Here is a 10,163-nt window from a genome sequence, read left to right on the forward strand (position 1 = left end):
TCCGTTGAAATTACTCGAAAACCCGGGTGTTTGTAGGAAAATGAACACTATCATCCGATAGTGAATAAAAAGTAGTATATAATAAATAAACATTTATTGTGCAATAACATTAGACGGAATTCCACATAGATTTGGTCATTCACGTTCTTTTGTTACAATAAGAAGAAAAATTTTGAAATATATTTACAATTAGGTTACATTAGGAATATGTTTTGAAAGAACCCTGCGTTTGTCCAATAAGAAAAGACAACCAGATTTTTGAAACCGCAGTTACTACATAGGTAGGGATAAATACATAGTACCTATTGACATTTTATTTATATTCATTGACATCAATATGTTTAAAGAATACATTAATTTACATCTAGGTCATCATTGTAATAGCTATTATGTAATATTTATCAAATAATTTTAGGACATTCATTAGTTAATAAATTAGTCTTAAAATATAAACCTGTTTAAACGACATAAAATTAAAAATTGACAGACTTTTTATATATAAGGACGACAATGCAATAATTTATTACAATTACAATAATTCTGCTGGGCTTGTTGAACCCCTGTAACCGTTTTTACATTACAAGCCACGTATACAAACGACCTAAACCTTGACTTACTTTGAACTTTTCAAAGACGTGAAAAATAAAGATTGATATCGAATTTATGTACAATGTGTTGAAAAATGTTAACCAATTCTTAGAACAGTAATTAGTTAATCAGTTTTAATGAACCTAGGAGATATTGAAACTTGATTAATTAATTACTTGATCAACGTTCACACTTCAGTTCTGAAATTACACCCCCCCGCCCCCAATCCTACTACTGTCAGTCTCGCAAGTTAATTGCCCTTCTTAGAGCTTTATCACAAGATCGCGTTACTAATAAATATAATTTAGTACTATAACCGATGGTCCGCATACTCTTTAAAGATAGAAAATTCAGTAAATAGATAAGTTTTATGGTTAATTTCGGCTTATGTTTAACTGATCACCAGATATAGTAACAAATAGCAGACAAAAATAGTAAATGATCACCAAAATGAAACTCGCATTTTAATGTAAAACTATCACCAAAGTTTTAACATTTTGCTATCCTATTTAAGTGAAATTACTCCAAAATAAATCATGCGTAAGCCAAAAATAGTAAATGATCACCAAAATTAAACCACCATTTTAAAGTAAGATTACAACCAAAGTTTTTAAATTCTGCTATCCTATTTAAGCAAAATGAGTCCAAATAAATCATTGTTATCCCAAAAGTAGTAAATGATCACCAAAAGTAGTAAATGATCACCAAAAGTAGTAAATGATCATCAAAATTATACCAGCAGCGTTTTGATATAAAATGATAATCAAAGTTTTTAAATGTTGCTATCCTGTTTAAGTAAACTGACTCAAAAAATAATAATTTCGGCCTGATACAATAAATGTAAAAACATTATGGGGACCCTTTTCCTGCACTAGGGTGGAAAATTGTCTATTGCATGCCTCTAAACAGTGCGATAAGAGTGTGTTTTCGAGGGAGTGTATTGAGAAACACATTCTTCTTCTTTTTTCTCCTGCCCTGTTTCCAATTTTACTTGGGGTCGGCGCAATATGTCATTTTCTTCCATTTTTCCCTGTCACTCGTCATACTGACACTCACGCATGCATTTCAAGCCGGACACATAACTTAATATGGCATCATAATACTTTATTTGGTAATAAGCCTACATTTTATGGCAATCACAGTGACTTATTTAGGCAAAAATAATACATATTTTGGTCGTCAAGAGTTGGTGATCATTTACTAAATTTGGTGGTCGAATACAATTTAAAGTGAAGTCGTGACTAAAATAGCTGGTACTATTACATTTTTAGGCTTTATTTTTCTGGTGTTCAGTAGATATTTCTGGTTACAAAACTTAGGGTATCGAAGCATTTTATGGTGGTCATTATATTTGTTCCCGTTAATTTCACCAACAATTGTTAACATTAATGATTGAAAGGAGAACTTCGTTTTAACTGCGAAACGGAAAACGCAACTTAATATTGTTTTTTTAGCCACGATTTGGTAATCGATCAATATTATTTAGCTTCGAAAAACGAGTTATATTTTTCAAAAAATCATGATTTTGAGTTTAGACTGAGAATTCCAATAGAAATCCAATTTCGAAAATAATCATAAAAACATTACCATAATTCAATACTCTATCACTTCCTAAATCTGCGAACCGCGTTCAAAAGTGTAATCGTGGTATTTTTTTACAAAATATAATATTTTGTTTTCATTGTTCCCTGCCTAAACATTCGCCGCGAATATTTTTCTTCTCAAAATCACATACATATCGTTGTTTTTTGTTATGTTGTTATGTCGTAGTTTCTTTATTGTTCTGCCTTCTTTATACCATTCCTTTGGGTTGAAATACATTTCATACGGAAGGGTCTCTACAAGATCGGCAATACCTACATATATTTTTTTTAAAACGCACATATATGTAGCACTGAATCTTTGAATAAGTTCATAGATACAGTAATAAACCTACAACTATCATTATACTTAAAAGCTAGGCCATGGCCATACAAACGACTCACAAACCTCCGTGTATTTATTATAATAGCTATTGAAATACCACAGGTTACTATCACAGTTTAAGTAGACAAGCGTGATGTATTTATGTATTTACATACATAGATGTGCGAGTCTAACTCAAACTGGAAATAACACAAAATGGATCAACCATATCTAAATGTGAGTGATTCGTACCTGGCGTTTTGGCACAATTGATCAGTACCTAATAAACACGTGGAAAGTATAATACATGACATTAACATTGTTTTTTTTTTAATTTTCTGCTCGAGACAATCTATGTAATACAGAGACGCTAAACATTACATTTATATCATTGTCATTTCCTATATATAATAGAATAAATGGAAGGAAATAATTTGACAGATTGAAAGTCTATGACAGTTTTGATCTTTTTAGGATATGTACAAACATAAGTCTTTTTATTAGTTAAGTAGTTTTGACTTTTTGCTAACAATTATCTGAATGAGTTTTTTTTTTCTCAGCGAATTGTCTTAATATAAATTCGTATAGCGTTTTTCGCTTCATTAAGATCATCTGAGAAACCTAATTTAATATTGAACTACAAGGTAAAACGTATTTAAGTAAAATTCGACACACAGATTTGCAATTACATTTACAACTATATAATCGAAAAAACTACTACGTAACCATACTAGGTACTATGGTTAAAGATGTTTAATTGATTTTCACTCATGCCTAGTACATAACTGTTCTAGAATTTGTGGTATAATTAGGATACAGCTTTGCATTTTGCAAAATTGTTGCATGCTAAAATGTGCCTAGTTTATTGAGACGTTTAAGTTTTTTTTAACATACATATAGAAATGCCAAAAACTAAATTTTTGGTTCTTCTAATAAAACGATTGTATTCATGATAACCTTTAGGATATCATGAGTATATTCAAGTCCATTCTCTCTGAATAAGTAAAATATTTTCTTACAACTATACAAAAGATTAAATCTCAAAGGTTCTGCACTTGCCAGCACAGCTTATGGCTAGTGGCAATTATACACAACCACATCACTTTGAATGCTATCCTTGAGCATCGATAGAGACTAATACAATATTTCGTTACATTTATTACAGTTATCGACACGGATATTGAGCTCTCGGCGGAAGAGTGGGGATCGGCAATAGACCAATGCATCGCTTCTGCGCAGGTAAGGTCAGGGCTCAATATCCGTGCCGATAACTATACCAGACTTAGGCTCTTTATTCCTTTTTTGGCATTTTCTTATTTTTTAAAGCTTTTCCGGAGGGACCCGAAGAGTTTTTTCGGCTTCGCTTAGCCGGAGTTCCCTCTCCACTCTTTGCAGCTGGAGCCTTTCTGCGACGCGACCTTGGTTTTTGTTCCTGCTTGCGAGCAGCCGCAGCCGCAGGAATGTTTTCGGCAGCAGGGACAAGAAAATCATAGGGACCAGTCGGTTCGCTTGTTGGAATTGTTGAAGTTGTTGGTGTTGTTAGTGTTGTTGGAGTTGTCGGAGTTGTTTGGCTCAACCTGCGAGAGCGACGGGCAACTAACGGCTGAACTTGTTTGTTCCTGTTAAAAGGTTCTATCTTATTGTCAGCTCGAATAGGTAAGAATGTAGCTTTCACGTCGATTTCAAGTGGACTATGAGACCTTTCAAAAGTCTGAGCTGTTGAAGCGTCGTCCGAAACTTCGTCCATCCACCGAGAACTAGGATTTCCAAGCGACCCAAAACCACTACTTGTACGTGGTTCTGCCGGCTGGCGAAAATTGAAAAAGCGGCGTGGTTTGTTGTCTTCATTTCTGTTACGGCTGGGTGATTCTTCCTTGTTTTTATCAATATCTTTAGAATCATGCGGAAACTTAAACATATTCGATTGTTCTTCTTGTTGTTTAGCTTGCGCATATTTAAAAAAGTTGAATGTTTCCTTGGGTTTGCTTTCTTCCTTGGTTTCTGGTGCTTTGAAAGTGGTAGACGGTGTAGTTTCAGCCTGCCGATTTTTAAAAATGTTGAATGGTCTTTCATCGTTTCGACTCGAACCTGATGGGCCTGTTAGATCAGGCAATTCTTTTATTTTAATTTGGCCAGCGTAGGAAGACTGATGGCCACTTGTTTCTCCAGGTTTAAGCCACGTAATCTGCCGATTTGGTGGCGGTGAGGTTTTCACTGCTTCAATTTTCGCTTCTGTGTTATTCAAATCCCATTTTATATCGTTCGGACGTATGCTGATATGAAATGAATTACATTGACCGGGGCCGTTGTGGGAGCTTTGTGCTTCATTACGAATGCTACTGAAGGCACCGGATACTTCTTTGCCATTCTCGGTGGCCGCAGGTTCCGCATAATGCGTGGCAATGTTAGCCATAGGAGTTTCATGACGAATATCCTGCGGAAGCGGATGCACGTTTTGATTTGGCTCAGGCTCAGCTGAAGTTGGCATTGCAAAGTCATCTAAGGCTTTCAACAGATCCGGCACAAGCAGATTTATTCGATCTAAATTAATCTGATCGAGCTGTATATCTTCAAATTCAAATAGAGGCGAGGGTTCAGACCTCTCTGGTTGCAGAATCTGTTCTGGTGGGAAAGGAGGTACTATTCCTGGATTAAATGACTGCAGCAAGTCATCCTCGGTGTTGTTATCATCAAATCCGTACAAATAGTGGTTGATGGTCAGTGTCGGTGTGGGAGGCTCCGGCAGCGGTGCGGGCTCTGGTGCTTGCTGCACCTGCGGTGGAGGAGCTCCGGGTGGAGAACTGCTAACATCACGGATTACTCCACTGTCCATCTCAAGTAATCGTCTTAGATGATACCTTAAAAAGAATATATATTTTTGTCATACTTATGTTCATTGGATAAGAAACAAATTTTAGCAAAAGGATGTGTTTATTAAATCAAAATAACGAAGGAGTTGTAAGCGACGGGATAACAATATTAAAGCCGCAGGAAACTCTCGGTACCTTAGCCTACTTTACTCTCCAAATACTTTTAACATGTTTTTTGCATTTTAATGTAAGATGTTTAGGAAAATAATGTAGGCTTCAGTAAAGAGCGTTTCGAAAACAACAACACACAGTATAAAGACAAGCCAATACGTAAATATAAAATAATAAATCAAAAAACATACTCACATTTAGAGACATTACTTACTAAACCCCCCCTTCCGATCTACTTAGGATATCCCCACACTGCACATCAAAAGCACTAAAAATAGTTCTACAGAGCAGAAGCAGTGCAAAGATATCCTTTCGGAAAGAGTTGCAGGAATCACTAAATACTTTTTCTTTTTATATATTTGTATGAGTATCAAAATAACAAAATACAAAATTTTTTATTTAATGCTGATTGTATTTAGTGAATCGTTATGCAGGTTAACATTCTTTAAATATTCTTCAACAGCAAATAGTTCTTCTATCTCCCACGGCTGATTTTAATTATTTACTTGAGCAGTAGTTCCTGAGGTGATACTGTATTATAGCAAAAATACTAAACAGTATATTTTTTATTTTATGTATTTACTGTTACTGTTACAGCCTTTTTATCATCCCACTGCTGGGCTCAGGCCTCCTCAAACACGAAGAAGGATTGAGCATTAATCACCACGCTTGCTCAATGCGGGTTGGTGATTTCAGACTAGGTATATAGTCCAGGTTTCCTCAAGATGTTTTCCTTCACCTTTTTATCAGGCATTGGTGTCCAAGATATACTTACAAAGTTCATACAAACTTAGAAAAGTTGCATTGGTACTTGCCTGAACTGGAATCGAACCCACACCCTCATACTCGAGAGGTTGGTTCTTTACCCACTAGGCCACCATGACTGTATTTAATGTATTTAATTTTTTTTTTAATACAGAATAAGGGACTAGCTTTTTTTCAAGTATCTACAGTAATTTTTTTTTTGTCCTATCTAGACTTGAATGTGCAAAGTAATGATTTCTCTTGTACCTTATTAGTATTAAATTAAAGAATACTAGCCGACTTGCTATGGAGATTTCAGTAGATAAAATGTTTGTTTTTATGTTGATTACAGCCTCGCAGTAATACTTAAAATTAAATTAATAAGTTACTACTTAACTAAGTAATTACTTATTCCCTAGGACTTAAAAAAATTAACCTACGCATTGATAGCCCTACACAATACCTCCCACCCCACCTACTTTGAAGAGCCCTTTGAGTGCAAGTGCAATCGCAATGCCCGGGACCTAGCGCCGGCGCGGTGAGCGCCAATTGCCCCCACCCCACAGGTAAAAATACAAAATGGAGAATGGACTCTAAAAGTATTTTTACTGTATTACTGAGTCTCAGCCCAGCAAACGCAATCAGTATCGCTCAGCCTTAGATTACATTTTTCCTAAACTAAATTGATGGTTCCTAATTTATAGTTTTAATTTATTTTGCTCATGTTAATGCTGTATTTATTCTGCATTTATTGATCAAACAATTCGCTGTAAGTTGTTTGCCCATTGCTAAAACACTAATCACATGGTTCCCGTTCATACGTTTGCAAAACAAAATATATAAACAAAAGTAAATGAAGCACATTGATCAAAATAAATACACAGAGAGGAAAAAACAGGCTATTCCAACAGTGATTAACTACTACTTACATGGTTCGAGTTTTTATATGGTGAGTTATCTTATTCAATTCCTCTGCAAACCGCTTAATGCAGCCTCTAAGCATTTCCACTCCTTCCTCCGTCCATTTTCCTCTGTAAAGATTATGAAATATGATATGAATAAAACCTTTCACTGAATTAATAGCCATAATATAAAATGCACACTATATCAATTAAGTATTTATAAGCTTTTAAATAATATATTTTAAGGGATTAAATACCTATTTAATTAATTCAGATCGTCACTGTGATACACTGTTAACGACTTGCAGGTCGACGAAAAACTGACGCGCGGGCCTGGAGCCAGGCGGCTAGATTCACAAAGGATGCCTAGATGCTAGCTTGATTGATTTTTCAGAATGTACGATATACCATGCGCGGCGCAGTTACGCCGTGACCCGGCTGTGTGCCTCCATACCCACCCTCCTACATACACCCCTCGACAGGAGGCATTAACCATTTATAATTAAAAAGAACTTGCAACAGGTAGATCAAGGACCACTTACCCGGGTGGAGATTCTTCTGTGTGTTGTAACAAAATCGTAATCTCAGATAATGTACTGAACGCAATTCCCACTTCACGAAATATTTCGCTCACCTGGTGATTAAGTTAAACTTGTAATCTTTATCGGTATGAATATGATAAATACCTAATTGAAGCACTGTACTTACTTTTACAGCAGTACCATCCATTATCACTTATTTGTTACTTTTGCAGATCCTTATAATTATTTCACGATAAGTATTCGTAAGTATTCCTGGTTGTACGTGAAGGCTCATATTACTATATTAATTACTACGATGAAGGTAACTTTAAAATTTGTTTTTGATTTATGTGGGTATCCAGTATTTTTAACAGTAGTTTGAATGGTATGAACCACAGAGTATATTTGCGGTATAATAAAAAAATAAACAAATGACAATGTAAGTTAATAATAAATTAATTGAATAAACCATATTTTTTATTCATAAAAGAATAAGTAGAGGAACGTCAGGAACTGGTTCGCTACGAGTTCATCGGTCATCCGAATGCATTTCACAGGAGAGGAGCACATTTTAAAAGTATGTATGGGCCGCGCGGCGGCTGATGCAGCGCTTAGAGAAAATTATAATAATTTCTACGAATTGTCCAGGCACGTCCGATGTCACCGGCATACTGCGATGCACTTTATATACCTAAATAAATTGAAAATTATCTTCTATATTAGCCCCTACATAGTCTCTTATCCAGTTTCATTCAAGAAATTTTCAGTGGGGACGGAAACTCTCCCCCTTGAACTCAAGAGGGGCTCGATTCTGTTAATTTTACTTATGCGACATACGATTCACATCCGAATAGCAGAATGCCACAAACGCTTCAATCGTAATCGAGTCGGGATTGGATCGCAGTCGAATGTGAATTGTATGTTGCTTAAGTAAAATTAGGAGAATCGGGTCAAAGTGCTTTATAAGGAGCGACTGCCCATCTGACCTCCCCAACCCAGTTACCCGGGCAACCCAATAACCCTTGGTAACAACTGCCAAGGATGTTCAACGACAGCCGGGACCTACAGTTGACGTGCCATCCGAAACACAGTCGTTTCTATCTAAGATATAGTTAGAAAGTGCATACAAACTTAGAAAAGTTGCATTAGTACTTGCCTGACCTGGAATCGAACCCGCGCCCTCATACTTGAGAGGTTGGTTCTTAATAAATAAATAAAACAGTATACCTACAAATAAAAAGCCGCAGCCGTACTTACATCGACGTCCACCGCAAGTGGTTTCCAGACACCAATGAGCCATGCACCATTATGTGTACACCCAAGACCCAAGATCGTGGCCTACAATTTATTTATGCATTGCAAAGCGTGACCCATCACAGGCCATTGTGTACTGGGGCCTTTAGTAGTACCCGTTAAGGTTAAAACTGCTATTGCGATTCAATTTCGACATTATTAACTTAGCAGAATCGGGCCCCAGGCAGCTAACTCAAAAGCCATGATCTCTATTCTATTCTATTTTTAGTTGATGGCAAGCGCTTCGTCAATGACAATTGCAATGACATTTCGCCAATGTTAGATGATGGTTAGATGAAATTCAAATACATCACTGTCATAAAATCACAAATTGACAGTTGACAATCTGCGACACTGTCACTTTGAGAGGCTAAAGAGTTTTCAAATATTTACCATCAATCAAAAATAAAATAGAACATGAATAGAACAATACTTTTCGTGTTCATTTAATATTGAGACAGGCTTAGTGGTTTAGTTGAATAGTACCCATGTACCATTTCCAAGTTAACGATTATAATAAAAAAGAACGAATACGATACGAAAATTTACCTACAAGTAATTACTTTTATTACTCGATTGTCAGGGAAGTAATAGGATTTAGAAATAGAAAGAAGATGGATCAAAATTGCCCCAAGTCCTATAACAATGTGACGTCCTATAACAAAAAAAATATTTGATAAAATAGTCCTTAAATAGTCCCATGAACGATGTTCTCATAACAGCGCCTGAACAATGTTTAAAGCATTTTTTTCGTATGAAGGTGTAAAAAAAATATTTAGAGAGTACCTATGCCATATTTTTTAAACATTTTTATCTTTTTTTGAGATACGTCACATTGTTATAGGACGTGGGGCAATTTTGTATGGATTGTGATCCATCTTCTTTACTAGCGGTCGCCCGTGATTTCGTACGCGTATATTTTTTTCCAAATCTGTTTAGTAGTCCCCGGCTGTGCACACGTTAATAAGATACGTCATTGTGTGACGCTCCGTTTCTTTCTTTCAGTCCAAGATCAGCGCCTGCAGACAATGGGATTTCATTATTGAATCACTGAAAAGGACAAAAACGTTTATTTAAAACAAAACAATAGTAAATATTTGCGTGATGCTCCGTATGCTTCAATCGTAAATGGAGTCGTAATGGGAGATCTTCTTTTTTACCATTTTTTTACTCATGGAGTGAGGCTTTGTCATTGAGAAGTTAAAAAAAAAACATTGCACCGAGCCCTT

General features: G+C 35.8%; 1 protein-coding gene across 2 annotated transcripts; it reads right to left on the minus strand.

Moving 5' to 3' along the window:
- Positions 1–79: 79 nt before the first annotated feature.
- Positions 80–8,409, minus strand: LOC110378183 (uncharacterized). 2 transcript variants are annotated; one of them, XM_021337334.3, is made up of 5 exons: positions 7,829–8,409; positions 7,663–7,754; positions 7,148–7,249; positions 1,959–5,351; positions 80–972 (listed from the first exon to the last, which is right to left on the minus strand). In XM_021337334.3, the coding sequence occupies exons 1-4, from the start codon at positions 7,847–7,849 to the stop codon at positions 3,785–3,787; spliced, it is 1,782 nt and encodes a 593-aa protein (XP_021193009.3). In that variant the 5' UTR covers positions 7,850–8,409; the 3' UTR covers positions 80–972; positions 1,959–3,784. The 2 variants fall into 2 exon arrangements, with proteins under 2 accessions (XP_021193009.3, XP_021193010.3); XM_021337335.3 differs by lacking the exons at positions 7,663–7,754; positions 7,829–8,409 and adding an exon at positions 7,378–7,604.
- Positions 8,410–10,163: the final 1,754 nt, after the last annotated feature.

Source organism: Helicoverpa armigera, chromosome 1 (genome assembly GCF_030705265.1).
Source record: "Helicoverpa armigera isolate CAAS_96S chromosome 1, ASM3070526v1, whole genome shotgun sequence".
In the NCBI taxonomy this organism is placed as follows: domain Eukaryota; kingdom Metazoa; phylum Arthropoda; class Insecta; order Lepidoptera; family Noctuidae; genus Helicoverpa; species Helicoverpa armigera.

Excerpts from the sequence above, each read along its gene's own strand:
- LOC110378183 (XM_021337334.3), bottom strand. The coding sequence starts at position 7,849 with ATGGATGGTACTGCTGTAAAA. Across the intron at positions 7,755-7,828 it reads TGGATGGTACTGCTGTAAAA|GTGAGCGAAATATTTCGTGA; the intron begins GTAAGTACAGTG and ends CTTAATCACCAG. Across the intron at positions 5,352-7,147 it reads CATATAAAAACTCGAACCAT|GTATCATCTAAGACGATTAC; the intron begins GTAAGTAGTAGT and ends ATTCTTTTTAAG.